The sequence below is a fragment of the Limanda limanda genome, chromosome 12, assembly GCF_963576545.1.
Source record: "Limanda limanda chromosome 12, fLimLim1.1, whole genome shotgun sequence".
In the NCBI taxonomy this organism is placed as follows: Eukaryota; Metazoa; Chordata; class Actinopteri; order Pleuronectiformes; family Pleuronectidae; genus Limanda; species Limanda limanda.
Window position 1 is genome coordinate 15,607,236 of NC_083647.1, and position 20,044 is coordinate 15,627,279.

The 20,044-nt window shown below is 41.8% G+C and overlaps 1 protein-coding gene across 4 annotated transcripts; it reads right to left on the reverse strand.

Moving 5' to 3' along the window:
* Positions 1-2,750: 2,750 nt before the first annotated feature.
* LOC133016022 (sorting nexin-14-like) lies at positions 2,751-18,959 on the reverse strand. Of its 4 annotated transcripts, none has more exons than XM_061083317.1 (31): positions 18,843-18,959; positions 18,505-18,675; positions 16,455-16,575; positions 16,279-16,352; positions 15,317-15,395; positions 15,165-15,208; positions 14,977-15,064; positions 14,807-14,891; positions 14,560-14,716; positions 14,315-14,390; positions 14,104-14,148; positions 13,581-13,661; positions 13,178-13,292; positions 12,784-12,939; positions 12,540-12,664; positions 11,864-11,922; positions 11,283-11,309; positions 10,328-10,474; positions 9,555-9,687; positions 8,650-8,836; positions 7,603-7,686; positions 7,196-7,296; positions 5,587-5,698; positions 5,388-5,428; positions 5,031-5,150; positions 4,661-4,784; positions 4,012-4,176; positions 3,797-3,892; positions 3,607-3,698; positions 3,139-3,195; positions 2,751-2,899 (listed from the first exon to the last, which is right to left on the reverse strand). In XM_061083317.1, the coding sequence occupies exons 2-31, from the start codon at positions 18,639-18,641 to the stop codon at positions 2,861-2,863; spliced, it is 2,967 nt and encodes a 988-aa protein (XP_060939300.1). In that variant the 5' UTR covers positions 18,642-18,675; positions 18,843-18,959; the 3' UTR covers positions 2,751-2,860. The 4 variants fall into 4 exon arrangements, with proteins under 4 accessions (XP_060939300.1, XP_060939299.1, XP_060939302.1 ...); XM_061083316.1 differs by having other exon boundaries at positions 2,751-2,902; XM_061083319.1 differs by lacking the exon at positions 10,328-10,474 and having other exon boundaries at positions 2,751-2,902.
* Between the last annotated feature and the right edge of the window lie 1,085 nt (positions 18,960-20,044).

Consider the following 20,044-nt stretch of genomic DNA (forward strand, 5'->3'; position numbering starts at 1 on the left):
TGTAAATGGTAGAAATGTTGCTGCTGCTGCTGCGACAGACGATTTCTTGGGTAAACACATCTGACCCCCCCCCCCGTCCATGAGGAGCCACTTCCATCAAGCAGGAAGCACCGAGTCAACCCATTTTATCAGAGGTGCATTAGCCGGACGTTTACCCAACATAAAAGATCATGTTATCACAGCGAGGGGGCTGAACAAGTAAAGTGGTTTTAGCCCCCAAAGGGCCACGGAACCGGAGGAAGCAGGAGGGCAGAGGGATTCAGGAGGAGCCCTGTGTGTGTGTGTGTGTGTGTGTGTGTGTGTGTGTGTGTGTGTGTGTGTGTGTGTGTGTGTGTGTGTGTGTGTGTGTGTGTGTGTGCGTGCGTGCGTGCGTGCGTGCGTGCGTGCGTGCGTGCGTGCGTGCGTGTGTGTGTGTGTGTGTGTGCGTGTGAGGAATACTTATGCCGCCGTTAAACAAAGTACACTGTCTTCTATTTAACAGTGTCACCAGATGAAACCTTTAACCTTTTGTCATAGTGTCGACTGCAGGCCGCGAGCTGTCACACTTCAAACCGTCGCTGCTGGTGTTCCCATGATGCCTCGGAACAAACTGTACTTGTCAACTCTGGAGAATCCCGTCTGTGTGAGGATCCTGTGGTGCAGCGGTTTGCACTGTCGCCTCATAGCAAAATGGTTCCCGGTTTGAATCCGGGACCCTTAAAGGAACCCTTGAATACATAATGGAGGAAATGGATGTTTGAGAATTTACATGATTCAATCAGTGGTGATATACAGTGTAAATATTGTATTCTGCTTCTTAATTTAGATCTGGAACTATATAATGTGGCACACCTTACATGCATGTAATATGTTTACCATTGGCGGAGTGATATGATGTCACATGTGAAGTCCAGATGTCTGGAAAATCTAATTTCAATTAGTGGTGGTGATTCTGTGCCATTAAACCAAGGCAGAGAAAGAAAGGCTCAACAAGGGGACATAGCTCTCAAACTTCTGTTATTGCAAAAAATCGATTCAAGGCTTAGTTCGAAAAGTTAGAGCGTTAGAAAACATGATGCAAATTCCAGGTTGTCGGTTTGTTGCATTAACTTTAGGAAGGTGACATTCTCCTTATCACTCCGCATTCGTCTAATGCTTTTGTCTAATTTTAGTGTCCCACTGGAGACATTAGTGACCTTACGTGGTGATTTATCCCGTCTGTTTCCATTTGTCCCATTTTACCTTCGTACATATGGTGAATGTCGGTAATCTGGGACATTTTGTGCAATTTTTACTTATGCGACATATTCCGATATCCGCTCTACACATAAGGTCAACAGAATTATGGAGACATACTCATTGAATATTGTTTAGTTTTGTTTACTAATGTAATAAAGACACTTGCATATTTAACTTGAAATATTTTTATATTCCCAGTATTTGAATGTCTTTTTAAAAAGGCTCCACTGACAGAAACGATTTTCTTGTGTGATTGAAGGAAATATTGATTTAATAACTTCCATTAAATAGTTTTTAAAAAGGTCAAATAAAAAGAGATTCAATGGTCGAGTACCTATTTGTAGAGTTTTCGATTGACATTAACTATTCGATCATATGCCAGTTTCTGTTTGTTGCCAGGTTGTGAAAAACACCTCTGGCTGTTTTTTATCTTTTGTCTTTCACCAAAATACGGTTGCAATTATTACAGTGTAGCACACTATTTATATACCCATAAACAATTAATGATTAATAATTTGCCATTTAATAGATTTCTGATCTGCATTTTCCATTGATTACATTTCTTTGTCAGTGGTCCAGGGCAGTGCTTATTGGCAGACATTTAAACTTTTCTGAAAACACTCCGGAGGAATGTTTGAAAGCTTAAGTCACTTAAATAAGAGTGTGTGCGCAAGATTACACAAAAACAAATGAGCTAACTCACAATAAACTTGGTGACAGGATGCAGAATACGAGTCGAGGTAGAACCCTTTAAATGTTGTTGTTGATCCGGATCAGGCGGTAGATCCAAAATTTTCTTCACTTTTTTATCACTTTCTTTAATATTTTTTTTTACATTTTCATAAATCTTGATGTAAAAAAAAAAGCAGTGGAAGGCCAGATCACTCGTCTTGTCTTCCCCACCCACAGCCTTGGAATGTTGCTGTTGGGTTCAGGTCCATCACTGACCCTCTGATTGGCTCTGTACACTAAAACTGTGATAAACTGAATGGTTTGCCTCAAACCTCCTCCAGGACGAGGTTAACTGCCTTTTCATCTCACTGCCTTCAAGGTTAACTAGAGGACAACACAAATGCAGCCTCAGGTTTAGATTCACTATCCAGGCAATAACTTATTATATCCCACAAATCAGTCAGTGATTTAAATGATTGATTAAAAACATTGGGGAACAATCGTGTTTACTGAGATCTTATACACGAGCAAGATGAATACATTTAAAATTGAAAAGCAAAGATATAAAAAGTGCTGTCTTATGTCTAAAACCCAAAACAATGCTTCACTAAAACATATAAAAAAAGTCCAAAGACAGCAACACACTGTCCATCATCCTAGTGAGATAAGATGAAGCTGCCTGGCTGCTATAACTCTCTTTTAAGACCAGTTCATCAAAGTGAAATCGAAAAGACGTGATTAAATTCTCAGTTTTAGTGGCTACAACAACCTGCAGCAGTCAACTAGATGTACACACTGTTCACTTTTTATATTCAGGAAGAATCATGCAAACAACACAGACATCTCATTTATCTGCATAATTTATTTTACAAAGCAGATGCTGTTTCACAGCAGGAGAAGCAGTGGAATAAGTTAATATATGTTACAAGTATGTTATTATGCATGTGTCAGGTCCGTGGAAACGTTAATTTTACATCCATGGAGCCATCACAGTGGCCTCCTTCTGTACCTGCTGCAGAAAGAAAGACAGAGTTAGCACATTCAAGAAGAAGAAGACATTTTATTTATAAAGCTCTTTTAACAATGCTCACTTTACATTAGTTCATGATAAACAGATTAATACAATTTTCCTCCTTTCAGATTCTCCCCTCACCACTATAACGATAAACCGGTAACTTAATGGATTTGCGTATATTTAGACTATATTTCTGTATATTTCTTTAGAATCCAGGATGATCAGCAGTTTACCGTGTTGAGCTCAGGGAACAGCTCTTGAATGGTGATGTCCAATAGCACATATGTGAGCTGAGGAAGACATAGAACAGACAGACGTTGAAGAGCATTAAGGTCCTTCATCTTTAAATATAAATGAATAACAGAAATACAGCTTTTAAATCAATATACCAATGCTGAAAGGAAAGGCAATTTGACACTGAAATCACACACAAAAAAAGATTTGTGATTGAAGTGTCTCATGTAACAGTGTGTACCTATACGTAGGTGTGAGTGTACATATTCAGAGATATCAAGCATGACAACAGGTTCACATTCACTTTAACTCGCTCATTGACATTCACAGCTTCTCTCAGCTCTTTGTTTGTTGTCTTGACAAATTTATTTCAAGCAGTGAGAAAATCGAAATACGGACAGACGGACAACCGGTTCCTGGCTGTTGTCGTGTGCAGAGGCATGAAAAAGAAGCGTGCGTGTTTGTACCTGTTTGTTGAGAACTGACTGTTGCAGTCCATCGAACAGGAGGCCGACGCCTTCGAACTTGGCCTCTTCTCCGATACATTTCCCCAGCAAGTCTGAACAGAAAAGACCAACTCGTAAACCTGTCTGCCAGTTCTCATATAGGAGTAGTTGTCTAGTAATTGGAAAGGACCGTTAAAAACTGAATGAATACCTGGAATATATCTCATCATTTCTGCATAAGTCCTCTTCGCCCTCTTCTGCTTTTCTTGGGCTGAGCGGGGGGGACTGCTCTCGCAGAAAACTGTGTCTAGAAAATCAAAGAAGATTCCCAATGAGAGCTGTTCAATGGCTCATTAGATTGACTCCACTTTCCCGTTTGAGTGAGTTCAGACATTCATGTCAACATCTCTGATTTAACGGCTGTACCTCTGAGCAGAGTGATGAGCGAGACGAGCCGGTGCTCCTGGACCACCTGGTTCAGTTTGTGCTGGAGGTAATAATCCGTGTACGTCTCCAGTGTGTTCTTGAACAGGATCCTGCCGCCCATCAGCAGGTGGTGCAGCCAGTCGGGGATATGGAAGACAACTCGCGCTGATAACCACGAAGAAGGGCAAAGAGTACAAATATAAATAAACACAGAATTATATCCATGTCTTTTACTGTAAATAGCATTTAAACACTTCAGAGCTTGTTTCAGAAACATTCTTAAAAAATATAAATAATATGTATTATTAATAATACAAGGTTATTCAAGTTACTGTGTGTAAATACTATTCTAAGATCATTTTATCCTCAAATATATCTATACAACAACATCTTTCGTTTGTTGATGTTTCATATTATGAGTGCATCACAGATATGCAATCATTAAATTGAATAGAATTTTGATTACCTTATTTGTGAATACTTAAATGAGTAGTATTCCATGATGTGTTCTAATATTTTTACAAGCTGATAAAATAAATCCCCTGACATCGTAAAACTGCCAAAAACATCCTGCTGCGTGTTGACAATAATAATAAAATGTGTGATAAACAGTGTGATGGACAGATTGTAATAAACACACTTCACTTACCCAAATACATTAGGTAGTCATACACGCCTTCGACGGTGATCATCTCCATGAAGTAGTTCTGATTGTGTCTCTTCTCGGTCAGTTCCGATCGGTTGGCGTTGTTTTTGAAGACGTCGTTGAACAGCTAGCAGAGAGGAAGTTATATTACTTTTCATATTATAGCTCATTTAAAACCAACATAAATTTTCTATTCTGAGTGAGTGACAGAGCTTTACTGAACGAAAAGGCTTCAGTAAGACTAGGTCACAACCTTGTAAAGCTGGACAGTGTATGGTCAATATGTGAATTCGAGGATTTAATTGAAAACTGCTCCATTAAGTGTCAGTCGGCTGAAAAAGATATTCAGAGTTCTGACATTTAGATTTCTAACCTTTTTGTCATTTTCCGATGTTGGGCTCAGGATAGTGAGCTCGGGACGGCTCGGTTTGGGTTTGGGAGATTCACAGGAGTTGAAGTAAGACTGGATGAAAGGCTCCAGATGCTGCCCTTTCTGTCCAGAGAACACAGCAGACAATTTATATGAGTTACAGCGAGAGTATTATTTCTCCTAAAGATGCATTTGTCATGTAAAAATATTCTTAGGGTCTAAGTTGATGTTTGTGCCAAATTTAAGGAAATACCCTCAAGTTGTTCCATATATCTTGTTCATAATAATAATAAAAAAAATTATACTAAAAAGGTCAAACATTCTGCAGAGTGTTATACCACACACACAGACAGATCGTACCTCTTTTATGAGTTTGCTGGGAACGGACTTGATGATTTTCCCTGTAATGCATAAATAATTGAACTCAGTGACGTAAAGTTCAATATCTTTTCACAAGGTCAAGCTGATCAAACATTTTCAGCGTCTTTCACTCTCTGAAAACGTGACAATTCATGTCTCTGGTCCTCGTCACGTTCTCTAACATCTCCCTCACACTGACCCAGGTTCACGTCCGGCAGCATCTTGTCCAGGAACTGAGACCCCATACTGTGAGGAGACAGGAAGTCCGCCAGCAGCTGACTGTTGCTCAGCTCTGGATGCTGGAGAAGTTTCTGCAAAGAAAACACATGGATATATACATGATGTCGTAGGTTATGATCTTCTTTGGTGGAAAATCGTTCGCCAGATCCAAAATGTATTTTACACTGTTAGAAATGACCACTCACAGCGCTTTACGGTCCTCACACACATTAATTTATCGCTAGGGGCAGCAGTCTTTCTAAGAGGACGGTCAGTATCTTGCCTAAGGACAATACCATATGCAGAGGACTGGGATCAGCCAACCTTCCCCTGAGCCACAGTTGCCCCCAGTTGGGTCAAAGCAGCAGAGTCAATTTTACACTACACATGTTTTACCCATTTTGAGACTAGACTGACTTTTGAGGGTTAAAACTTTATTTTGATTATTTATTTATATTTCAAAAGAAACAGAGTTTATTGCTTATTACAGATGATATGTTTACAAATTAATGTCCAGCCTTTCCTGTCCATTTAATTCATAATACTTTTAAAATCAAGTGGGAATTTCCACATGTTTTTCTGTGGTCAGTTATGTGATAGCTTTGTCATTATTCTCTTCCAAGGAAAGACTACAGACTGTAAAGATGGACGAGTTATGACCTATACTGCACCCAGCCACCGGATGGCGATGGAGACACTTTAGCTTGACTTTCCAGGAGCTGTCACAGAGTTCATCTTTGTTTACACAATCTACTGGAAGGACCAGATTCTTCCCTCGGTGGTGTGTTCAAGGGCACTTTGAAAAGCTAGACATTGTTGTCAATCTCAGTTTCCAAACAATCTTCAGTTGTGTAAATTCTGTCATTTTTCTCCTAAACCTTGTGACAGCTAAATCTCAAACCTAGTTTACAGCATCCTTGAAAAAGAGTGGATCACAACCCCATCCTCCCCCCCTCCCCCAGGCTCCAACCTCTGTCACTCATTCTCTCTGTCATTTCCACTATGATTTGACACTCTACACACAAGTGGGACAGAGAGATAATTTCTGTCCATCGTCTGGTCACAACATACAATTTTTCCTGATAGGTTGAGATTGACCTCTAGAAAATGGTTGTTTTCTGCCGGTGAAGTGTTGCTGCTGGGATTCTAGGCTCAAAAGATTAAGACCGTTTCCGTTTAATCTTGATGTCAGTGCTGCCTGTTCAACCTGCCTCATTGACTCTCTGCAGGGGACACAGGATTTTATCGGCTTCAATCGACAGTGAGGAAAAGTGACACCTGGGTGAAGGCGCCACTTTGGCAAGGCAACGAGGTGAGAGGAAAAAATAACTGTGTATACCCACTCATTTATATAAAGAGGTACTAAAGTGTTGTAAAATTACAGTATGTATATACATTTATATAAAAAGGACATTAAACTTGTTACATATTTAAATTTGTTATACATGTCTCATGCACTTGCTTGACAATTACATGACCCCACTTACACTGTAGAGAGATTTCAGTTTGTTTAAATAATCTCCATCTCTTTGCAGAAAAACTATAGACCAACAGAATCAATCAACCTAAAAAAAGTCGGTGTCTTCTACCTGAAGGTACTCCTGAAAGTCCTTCAGCTTGGATTTGAGAAACTCATAATTCTTTGGGCCGATGATTCTCTTCGAAGGCAACTGTGCATCTGGAAAAGAGCCTGTAGAGGGCGCAATATTTCACAGTAAGGAACGGGGAAAAAATATTAACATTCACTGCACTGGTCAATTCCCTGCTCCACTTAACCATTTGTTCTCCCCTTTCCATCAATTTGATTTACTTCAGACTTTATAATAAACCCTAACTTGGAAGCAATGATCAATACATTCTAAAGAGTCCATGAGTGAATTTTGGTGGTGAATAAAAAAAAAGAGAATGCTTAGTAAAGTCAGATAACCAAATGAGATCCTGAATTTGTTGAAGTTTCCTCAGAAGACAGAACTAGAGAAACAATGAGGAAACCTACCATGAAACTCATTGAGTTTGGACTCAAGCACGTAGAACTCCAGATATCTTCTGTACACAGACCAGTGCTCAGTTTCATGTCCAACTGCAGAGAAACACAGAAGAGATATTTTACTTTAAGAAAAATAAATCCATATATTCCAGTGCTTGCCACAGGTTGAAGATTTACACTCACAGAGCTTGACAGTACAAGTCACATCCAATCATTCACACACAGATTGATACAGCGCATCAATATGCAGCAATCTTCCTATTACACACCATTCATACACTGTCAGCACAGCTGTCGAGAGCAATTTGGGTGATCAGTAGCTTGCCCAAGGACACTGAGGTAAAACCTTCGAACCAAGCAACTGCTGGTTAGTGTTACCTGCTCTAAATCTATATGATGTGCATGGAAAGACTTGTGCAGTCTCGAGGAGGACAACGTTAACAAAGGTCATTTCCTGTAGCTAGCAGACTGTGGCTCCCACTGTTGCTGCAGCATATGCAACTAAAACAGGAAAAGATCAATCATTAGAACACATTATTCATTCTATACCAGGGGTCGGCAACCCGCGGCTCTGGAGCAGTAACGTCGGGTCTCTGTTTAGAAAGAGTCCTGCTTTGGTTTCTGTGTGAAACGAACAACGGTAGAATCCACATTTTTATCTGTTATTGGCCAGATCTTCTTTGTACAAGATATTTTTAATCTCAATGGGACTAACCAGGTTAAATAAAGGCTATTAAATAAAAAATAAATAAATTTGTGTTTTCAAGAAAAACACAGTAATGGAGCGATGCTTGTGAGCTAGTTCAGGCACTCAACTCAGCCTGCACTGCTCTACACACGGGATGTGCCTCAATCTCCACTATGCTCTATCAACCTGCCCTGCATCAGTATCACTGCTGGTCGATTCAGACCTTCCACCACTCCAGCATCCACCTGCACGCTCTGACTGGGGTTGAAGATGTTTGCTCATTACTACCCTTTATCTCTATGTGACCATATCTTGTAAAGTGATGAGTTCAGTGCCGGGACAAATGGACGAGTCCCATTCAGCCTCACCTGCCTTTCTGTCGTTGCGCTCCACGTCGATGCAAAACACGGGGATCCTTTCTCTCTTCACGTCGTCATCGTAGAAATCGATGTACGGGATGGTGATGTTCCAGGCTGAGAGGTTTCGAGGGGTGCTGGGCGTAGAGGCTGCCTCCATGGGGGAGTCATCCTCCAGCACCATCATGGCCTCCTCCACCTGGGATGGAAGAACGTGAGGTTAAGGTCGAATAAACTCCTTACTCTGAATAAACAGGTCAGAAAATGTTTAGGTCTTAAAGGTCATTGTTTGAGACTCAACGACAAATAAGGGAAATGGAAAAGTAAAGCATGAGCATGTAAACTCATGCAGTGCAATCATAAAAAGGAAGTACCGGAGAAATTCAGTCCAACTGGTTTTTCAGTGCAGCTCAATCGCTTTGTGGACTCATGTAAATGGAGGCTGGATATCACTGATTCAGGACTAAATACTCTGATACCAGCAAAACACAAAACTCTGAAGGTTGAATATGGGAGAGAGACTTGTTAAACTTTCCTTTCTTTACTCACCAACGCCCTTGAGTGGTAAATGCTGTGGTAGTGTAACAGAAAGCTTTAGATTGCTTTGTTTCCCTTTGCCGTATCTTGATAACCAGACAACCCATTCACTCTCACATTCACATCCAGTCAATTCAGAATCTCTAATTAACCTAACTCCCATCTACATTTCTTAGGACTATGGGAGGTAACCGGAGAACCCGGAGGAAACCCACTCAGACAAAAGAAAAACAGAGAGACCCCGACTAAACCCGGGATTCTAACCAGGAAGGCGTCCGTGCTAACCCCCCACACCACCGTGCCGCCCGAGAACAATCATCCTGTGAACATTTGCACTTTACATCACACAAAAAAGGTAGTGTTCCGATTATCAGTCTCACCATGTCATCCTCTCCCTCCACCAGCCCATGAGATGGCAGCATGGCTCCCTCCATGGTTGTGTTCTTGAACACCCCTTTGATTTTGCTGCCGATGCGGCTGATCCCAAAGGACTCGCCCCTCTTTGCTGTGTTCCTGCAGGACAAACAAAGAGGTTGTTGGACGATGCACGATGGAGGAGATGTGCATGGCTTCAGCAAAGCTTACACAGTTTGATAAAATCTACACAGAAGATACTGTGGAGGAGACGAGGGGGAGGTAGGAGCAGCGCACTAGGAAGAAAAATTATGATTTTACAGTACATGGAAAGAAAAGCTAAGGAAACCAAATCCAAAGCCAATACATCTATTCACAACCATTCCACAATGTCTGGGTTGTCGGTTATAAACACTGGGGGCCAAAAAGCAAAAACACAGCACACGGCAGTGGTTTCATGAACCGATGTCTAATTTGAAGGGGATCAAAATTGAAATAAAAAGTGATCAGTTGTCGTTGAACCAGAAAACAGGTGCTCTGTGCCAGTAAATAAAGTAAAAACGGTGACATACGGAATATACAAGGAGCTGAATACTGAAAAGTCACTGCATTGTCAAAAACAACAGGGAGTGTTTAGTCTGAACAAAACAACAGGGTCAATCAAAGGACACATGACAAATAAAAGCAGGATCCACATGCAGCGGTCCCAGCATGCAGGCGTCGGGGTCACGTGAGGGAAACTGGACGGCATGACATCACACTGAGGCGACCTGCGACACACAGATGGACCCTGACTTACTTCGGTGATGAGTGGCGGTGGGATAGCGAGCCGTACGGGAAGGTGGTGAACGTGGACTGGGCATGGAGGGAATTAAAGGATGCAGGTGAAGAGCTGCCAGAGGCGGTGAACAGTGAGGACGGGGACTCGGGGCTCCAGTCCCAGGGACTACGGGCCGAGCAGGGTCAGGTTCCCGAGGGCGAGAGGAGGGAGAGGACCATGGATCATACCAGGCAGGCATTATGGTGGTTGCAGAATCAAGAGTGGAGACACGGTCACAGACACAGCATGGTGGTGGTAATACATTGATGCAGTAATAGGCGGACGAATGGGAAGAGTGGAAGGGGGGGGGGGGGTGGAGGGAGTTTAGTAAAAAATGGAGAGGCAGTAACGGCCATTGTCTACTACTTCTTCTGCCTCATTAGATTGTCTGCCTTCACAACTACATTGCTTTATGACCAGATGATAAATCTGATACATGGAATAAATCATCTTCCTTCCCCTAGTTCTCCCTCCCTGAGAGGTTTCCCTACATTATTTTGAAAGCATAAAAGGTACGAAAGTATGAAAACCAAAGCCTAAACTCCTCCCATCCAAGGGACAATTTTTATATTACGTCTGTCCAACACCACTACTTTTGATCAGCTTAGTTAACATTCGATTAACAACGACTCATGATTATCATGATTGGCTGATTCACTTTTCTGCATTTTCTCTCATTTGCTTTTACACAGAGTAAAACAAAACTGCAATTAGATTAGAAATAAAATCATAAACAATCTTTGATAGAGCTTGTTGAACTGAAGCCCTGGTTACAGTGGACCCGGGGAACAGTGAATTTGTTAAAAAAAAAAAGAGAGAGGCAACACTCTGTCGGAGCAGTCAGGCAAGAATGGAGGGTAGTTTGAATCTTGCGTGCAGCAGCACCGCTCAGCAAGCCACTGTTTTGATCAGCACACCGATGCCTTATACTCACCGAATGTCATCCATACTCAGGCTATTTCTGGAACAATATGCACAAGGAGTTAGTGGCAGGGCCCCGTGGCCACATACACACCTCACTCCGTGATAGAAACATGACATTCGATCCCTGGGATCAACTCAGTTTACGTCTCATTTTAATTTCATTGTGCTGCAAAGCAAAAAAATATATATTATTGGTAATTTAAAGCTTATTTTAGACCATTGAGACCAAATGTGTCTGCATTCATATTAATATGTGCTGCAGCTGCCACATGCTGTAGTATTCATTCATACTGAAGTGGCCAGTCTAATACAGGGATTTGTGAACATTTAAAAAATATACTAATCATCAGTAAAATTTTGAGGAAATTTTATTTTGATTGGACAAGCTTTTGTTGCCTGTGGGTGCAAACATGGATTCATTTCCTGTCTAAAAAATGAACTACCAGTGAGTCATTCTGTGTTTAAATTGCACAGAATGACTTTTGATACTAAATTATCAGAAGTCACATAATTTAATATCGTGGTAAACATTACAGAAAAAGATTTTTTTCTGTTACACACAAACAGAAACGTTGCTGAAGTGAAACCGACCTGCTCATCTTGGAGTTCCTGGCGGGGGACTCGGCCCCTCGCAGAAGCTGCCGAAAATACTGGAGAACGACACGGAAACAGAGAATGAGAAGAGAATTCTAATCAATCAAACACAGCAGTGTATGTATGATACATTAATGTGTACAAACAACATCAGAGAAACGTAATCTATCGAGGGACTTCTTTTGATCTGATTAATGGTAATTATGACCACACAATTTATTTTAGAGCAGCAACATGAGCGTGAACAAAAAAAATCAATCAATCTCAAATTATTTTCCAGACACACTACTCATGCAGGGCAGTGGCCTGCTGTGGACAATGGGCGAGCGAGAGTCCACCCAGCTGCATTCAATGACACAGCGACTGAGGGGTGAAATTCGGCTTGGCAGCTTGGCATGGCGCCAGCGTCGGCTCATTGGCCAATCGCGTCCCCAGTATTGGTGACATGGACGACTGCGGTTGGTGGCTGGGCGATCGGAAGAGGATGGCGCAAGAGAGTCAGTGAATTCCAAATCAGCTCTAATTCAAGCATTCGACCGATTTGGCTTTGTTACTTCTGACACACAAACGCTGGGTGATATTAACATTCAGCCTGAAGTGAAACGAGCACTACGGATGTGAAAGAGGGTTGTTAGGCTTTTTTTTAAATTTATTATTATGTGTTTGTGCTAACCTCATCACTGTGACAGAACATGGGGGTGAAAACATTCTCCAGGAGGGACAGGACGTGTTCATAGGCTTCAAACAAACACCTCATGGTTTGTAGTTTCACCACCTCTGAATGTGGGCCCTCTGCAACTGTGGAAATAAAATAATATTTATCATCACAGTAATGACCAGTAAGTATTTGTGCTTCTTCAAGATGAAATAAAAGTCATCTTAAATCATTTGATTCGGAGAGGATCCTTATCACTCACTATTGCGTATTTCTTCCACGATAAAGGGGTCGAAGCGGATCTTGTCAACGCTCTCGTCCAAACAGTAGGTCTCGTAGATCTTCTTCACCTCCTCGTGGAGCATCATCTTCTCCGAGTCTGACAGCTCAGGGCAAAGTATCCTGTCGTTGAACTCCTCTGGGAATAGTCAGACATGTCAAAGTCTCATTGTAACAATGCAAACCTCTGTCTTTGGTAGGTTTTTACTGATGATTTCATATGGATATGGTTGAAATTACAGCACCTAGAAACTTCAAGTACTGATTCCTACTTAAATCATATAATTGGTTTTAAGAGCATTCACAATTTTGATTTTAGAATTTATACATTTCAGGCAGTGTTGGTCCTCTTTTGGAAAGCACTAGGAAACACTTACCGACTGAGAGGCAGAACTGGAGCACATGCACGGCCCCCTCTTGCTTCAAAAAGTTCATAAAACGAAAGAGAAGGTCTTGCTGTTCTCTGATTTCCTTCAACTCAAGCTTAAGCACCTGGTTAGACAGAGAGAGAGAGAGAGAAAGAGAGGAGTGGCTAAGTAAAGAGAGAAATCACAGTGGAGTGTTCCTGCAAATATATCTGAGTTGCATCTTGATTTGAGCCAATGTCAGGGGCTATAGCAATGAATCTGCATATTATCACTACAGTGTGGACTAGATGCTGTCACACAGAGTCCAGTGACTTGCTCATGAAGTGCTTTCAATTAATCTTGTACGTATTTATATATGTAGAAATAAAAATTACTTTAACACTATATTCTATGTATGAGAGGAAACACTTACTGAGGGCTTTTTGCTTCGAGTGTAAGAATATTTCTGCAGGAAAGGAACCAGCGTTGAAGCTGGCTCTGTGGCGATTTCAGGCTTGAGAGAAAACATAGATAGAAAACATCACATTTAACCCATAACTGATCTATACTCAGTAAAAAAGTTTATATATAGACATGGATGCAATTGGAGCTAGAGCCTCACTGATGTAATCGGAATATCTGCATTTGTGTTTGCCAGTTTGCTGCGGTGTGAAAAGTTATTTTACAGAATAAATGATAAAGAAAAGATGTGCACTTATGTTCATATTTTATGTTTAAAAAAAAAGTGTATTTCCTTAGTTCAAGTTCCATGTATTTGCTTCGGTTTGTGTTTATTTAATTAATAGTTATTTATAATAAAGTCTTACTGTAAAATATCTAACCTCAATTACATTTCTTTGTCATAAGGGTTTGGAATCATTGCCATTCCAAAAAAAAAAACTGAGCCGACAAATAGACATCTGAAATTATCAGTGGAAATATCAACGTATACTTACAGGGGAGTTGTCGATGTATATCAGAAGCAAATGATTCACTGTGTCCTGAAATAAAAACAAAAATCATGCAGAACATGGTTGCCATTTCTGGTGTTCGAACAAAGAGCATCTTGTCTACCATTTACATGCTCATCATGAAGAACACTGATCAACATTCTTGCTAAATAGAATAAATCAAATTGAGCCCTTAGTGGGTCTACAGTACACTCACAGGATCAGCCAAGTAGTCCAGTGAAGGAAGGAAGACAGAACCAGCCAAGACTTCTCTTATTAGGAGAGTAAGAGATCTGAGAGGAGCGAGGGGATAATGCAGCAGGAAATAAGAGAGTGAAAGAGTAAAGAATGATCCTCAGCTACTAGAACAGTTAAGTCTGCAGATGGTGAGATTATTTGCAACTCGTCTTGAGAAATATAGGAGGGCACTGCATGGCCGTTACTGTCACAGCTGTGAGTTACCTGCAGTCTGTAGCCTTGGGTGGCAGGATGTAGGGAAAGAGCATCTCCGTCAGATTCCTGAGGTAGAGGAGCTCATCTCTGCGGCTGCGAAGGGCCACGTGGAGGTCGGGGCCGTATTCCTCCAGAGCAGCTTGCTGAAGGTGCTCTGTGAGCTTTACTACAGAGAAGAGCGGGAGGGGGGGGGGGTTAGCCTTTTTATGGTGAACACGAGGAAGAGGAGTCAGCGGGTGACACATGTCAGCTCTACCTCTCTGCCTGGCTTTGCTTATCATTTCAATATGCTTCATGGAAACTTTAAGAAGCTTTTGTGTGATGAGGGAGGCCACATCCACCTGAGGGAGAAAAAAACTGTATTAAAAAACAATTCTGTGAATCGGCATCCAAAGATTTTGACTGCACACGGTCTCGTTTTTTTACCTTCTGAGTTCGTCGCACTAACACAGCTGAGAAGAAACGCAAAGTCACTCTCAGCTCGTCAACAAAGGCCTCATCATCGGTGATGTCTCTGAAAGAATAACATTACTGTCACTTCAGTCCCACACAGAACATATTTTACTAACTCAATTTGTATTATGACGGAAAACTAAAAAGAGAAAATGGCTTACCTATACCAAGGATATACAAAATTTTCCAGAACAAGCTCTAGAATCTTGAAAAAATAATAAATAATGATAAACGTCATGTCAATAAACAATACAAGTAATTTTACATTCAACTTAAACAAAGTTTGATCTGTGCATTACACTACATGTATTACCTCTGAAAGAGAAGCATCAACCTTGGAGGGAACTTTCAGGTCAAGCCAAGGCTGATAGTTTTCCAGTAATAATGTCGGTCTGTCAATAAAACAAAATCCCAGTATCACACAAAGAGAAAAGCGTTGGAATTCTGTCTGACCACTAGGCGTGGTGTAACATTTTCCATGGAATTATAACAAACAACAGTGTGTTAGTGAGCAAACACAGAATGCATGCTGTCAAACTGAATGCATGGAAATCCAAGTGAAATTGTTTAAGAGCCTCACAGTGAATCTTTAGGCAGTTTAAGGTCCTGTTTGTTCTACATAACTAGATTTGTGTGCAGCAGCATGGTAATAGATGGTAGAGGGTGTTGGGTGACCTCGAGTTTGTCTGATCATCATAACTATTGTTGACATAAACAATGAGGTCAAAACACAACACGGCACAATACTTTTGTGCCTTCCATGTTTTCACATGTCATTCAATTTTGCCCTTTTATACATCCACATCAGTCTTTATGTTACAGGGTGTATTTTATCGTAAATTTGCCAGGGACTGCCAGGGAAAACTGGCCGGCATGGTTAAATCTGGCACAATTACAAGTTGGACTTAAAGGTTCAGTCCAAACATGAACCTTTGAACCTTCAGTCGTCATAAAAACTAAGTAGGTGTTTAGGCTGTCCAGTCTGAGCTACAGAAAAAAAACATGGCGGCCCCAGTAGAGAGGATCCTCTCCTGATGTAAATATAAAGTATTTAAATATAAAAGGCCCAATCCATGGTAAAGAAACTAGCGAATACATCACTAGAGTTATTTTATATTCAATTTCTGCCGATAGATCCCTTTCACCTAAATCTTACACACTCAACGTTTAAGTAGGCATGTAAGTAAGTGGGAATTTTCCCTTTTTAACTAACTAAACACTACACAGAAAACCGTCTCAACCTCCACTTGGCTACAACACAACCAGGTAACTCACCTGTGTCTTTTGCACTTGATTTTTCCACAAACAGCACAGCTGTGTCCCAGTGGAAACAGCTCCTGTTGGTACGACTGCAAGAGAAATAAAAAAACAGTAATAATGGGGATCCTGCCCATCATTCACTCTGGCTGCAAATGGGACTTAATCAAAGGGAATTTATGCCTCTGAACTACCTTGGTCTTTGGTTTCATGGAGACTAAGATGTTGGGCAGCAAAGACTCGGGCCCCAGCGAGCAGTAAAACGTGACCATGCCGGCCAGGAAGGACCAAAACACGATCATGATGTGAAGATATCTGTGGAGAGAAAAGACATGTACTGCAGTAATGATATCAATCAATGTTGGAAGTGTAAAAGTGATCTGGGCACATGGTCTGGGAGTGTTCCTTGGTTCATCCATTCTCTTGAGAAACACCAGGTATTGGGGGACTGGCTAAGAATAGCTCTACCATTAAACCCCATTGAAACCTCATGCATCGAACTGCAAATTCAGTATTTCAAAAGTTGGTCTTATCACAACTACAAGAGTCCTTTTGAAAAACTAGGAGCATCCTATGCGTCCCAACAGCAAAAAAATGGATCAATTAAACCAGTCATTCCCAAAGTGTGGGCCGCGGCCCCCTGGTGGGCTGTGAAGCCACTACGGGTGGGACGTGAGAGGTCATCAGAAAATAAATAGATAAAAAAGTTTCAGATGTATAAGTAAGCGTTAAATACCACCAAATATTTAGGATTGATTAAAAAAAAGTTATCATCACAGGTAATGAAACAAAGAAATGAGATTTAAATTCCACATTGTTCATATTTTATTTGACCTATATAGCAGGTGTCGTTGTATTTGCTGACCCTCACATTAGTGAGAACTTTGTTGTGTGCTAGGTTGAGCAAGATCGAGCAGAGGAAAGCTGCTAATGACGAAGGGGAATCAGAAAGTCCAACTGAATCATTCAAAACTAAGAAGAGCACTTGCAGAAAGGACTCAAGTGAGGAACTGTCGCAGGCCCAGAGGACAACCCCCAAGCCTGTGTGTGTGTGTGTGCTGTGCACTGAGATGCTAGCTGCCGTTTAGAAACTAAACATGGACAATATTTATCCAAGCCTTGAGCATCTTTTAAAAATACGCCGAGAGAGCATCGGAGCCCTTTATATTTGGTTATGCCTCAAATGTGTTTTTCTTCTCCCGGATATCCTTGTCGTGCTCTGATATACAAACAGTAAGAATATAACTCTAACAATACCCTATTTGCACGTAATGTTTTTTTTACATTTGTTGCTTTGCAAATTGTTACGCTTAAATGTGGATGTTATTGGATTTGCACTGCATATGCCTGCGTTCATATACAATTATTTTAGTTATAACATTAATAATATGTATGATTCTAGTCCTGTGGTGGATCATATAGTTGTGATTAGAGGTGAGGGTGGGCCGCACACTTTTTTCAGTTTTCAAATTGGGACGCGGTAAGAGTTTGGGATGGCTGAATTAAACTATTAAGATTTCATCATATTAACACATGTTGGGGGGGAAATGTAACCATGAGACCACTTCTGGCTTCATGTCAGCTGAGCCTATGAAATGTATATGTTAATTAATGACATTTATCCCTAGTGTTCATTGTTGGATTTGATTTGATCTCACTTTATGCTGCTGGCAGCTCGACCTCCACCATGTTAATAATATGTACTGTATCTCCTTGTGTGGTATCCTGAACTGTCTCTTTGCACAAAATCATAATAAACATTTGCATGACAAGAAAACAGGTGAAGTATCGTTGATAAATAAATAAATAGATAATGGTGGGGGACCAAGACCGAGGTGGCAACTGATGATAGATCCTAATTGGCGGCAGTGGACAATGACTGTGGACTATGGTGGCATCTGATCCTGATGCTGGATCGTGATCTTGCTGGCTGCTGACCATAGACTATGTTCGCAGCAGGACTGCTTGACATATAGTATTGAAGTTATCCTTCAAAATGTTTACCCTCATCAATGTTGCTAAAAACCTTTATCCTGATTCTGTCCGTCCTGGCAGAGGGATCCCTCACATGTGGCTCTCTCTGAGGTTTCTACGTATTTTTACCCTGTTAAACGGGTTTTTAGTCGTTTTTCCTTACTCTTGCTGAGGGTTAAGGACAGAGGATGTCACACCATGTTACATGGGCTATACAAATAAAATGTGATTGATTGATTGACACAGCGATGCATTTACAGAGTGCTCTACCTGTTCAGCAGCACCGTGCACATCAGCAGGAGCAGCAGCAGGAAGCAGAACACTGGGTACTGTCGGCCCAGCTCTCTGACCCGGTCCAGCTTGATCCTGCTGCGGATCTTACGCAGGAAAGCGCTGATGCATCCCATCCTCGCCTGCGCACATGCAGCCTAGTGCAGGTTACTGAAACATGGAGAAGGGGGGCGACCGTCTGAGTGTAGTAAACAATGGCGTGCAGCCAGCAACACAATCATGTCATTCAGAGCGACCGCCCTGCTTCGTGCACCGAGCAGGTTGTGTTGTTGTTGTTGTTGTTGTTGTCAGCCATGGACCCGCAGCCCTTTACTTACTGTGAGACTACGGTGGACGCTACGGGTCATTTTCCGCCGTCGTCCGGCAGCGACACCGTCGTGAGTGAGCAGAATAAATGCGAGTCGGTGTAATCCAGCGGAGGGTGGAGGTGGAGGTGGAGGTGCAGGGAACAGCTGGAATCCACCGCTGGATTAGGAGCAGCTGCGCAGACTCGGACTCTCTCCGGTGGGGGTTAGCTTGTGTTCGGCTAGCGGCGGCTCCAGCTGTCATGTGTCCGCCGAGGGGCGTCGGGACCCGGGGCCGCCGGAGTGTGATGTCACCTCCGCTGCGGTTCAGACCCGCTCGCTCCGGTGGTTTTAGAGAGGAACACCGGTCTCTGGCATTCAGGCGCCGGGAGAGGGTCCCACTCGTCCGGGTGACAGTCAGCGACCTACCGCCATGTTTAATTTGTGCTACTTTCTTAAATAACAGTGTAAATATCCCTGTGTGGTTATCAGCTCACCATGACAGTTTATTGAAAATACTTGAAATATATACATTTTATCATATTGCTAGTAATGGTCTGTGTTACCTAACGGGGAATAAACATTGGAAACATAACCGCCTATTAATTAGTTCCGCTTTAGTGGCCACCCACATCGCTGCTGCTCCCATGGTTACACGCAGATTTCGAACAGTGATCAAATGTGTTCACGACCGGAAGCTTCCGGGTCAGCTAGTGATGATTCACACAACGAGGTCAAATGGGTAGCTGTAGTTATAACAAGTTGTTTAAAAATATGTTCATAAAGACTTACTGTAATGTAAAATGTAGCTTAACTTCATCAGTAGGGTCTCGGGTCAGAGCAGGGCCGGCTTTGGCAATGATGGCACACAAGGCGAGATTTCAAATTGGCGCCCCCCAACATACACACGCAAACTGTCATGCATCCACAATAACTTTTGGACTGTAAACAGATGCACACACAGGCAGACAAAATTGTAAGCTATAAAATAAAACAATACAAATATATAACAAAAAATATAAAGAGTCTGAAATCAGCTGTACTGATTGCATATTAAGATTAAGATTAAGATACATTTATTTATCCCACACACATGCACAGACATGCACAAGCACACTCATGCAAGGGGAAATTTAACCTCTGCTTTTAACCCATCTGGTGCCAGACACACAGAGCAGTGGGCAGCCATGTACGGCGCCCAGGGAGCAGATGTTGGGGGAGTAAGGTGCCTTGCT

Bases quoted from the DNA above. Each gene is read 5' to 3' on its own strand.
- LOC133016022 (XM_061083316.1), bottom strand. From the start codon at position 18,641: ATGGGATGCATCAGCGCTTTCCTGCGTAAGATCCGCAGCAGGATCAAG. The intron at 14,892-14,976 runs GTAAAAAAACGA...TTTCTCCCTCAG, and splicing joins TAGTGCGACGAACTCAGAAG to GTGGATGTGGCCTCCCTCAT. The intron at 12,940-13,177 runs GTAAGTGTTTCC...GACTATTCCCAG, and splicing joins CCAGTTCTGCCTCTCAGTCG to AGGAGTTCAACGACAGGATA.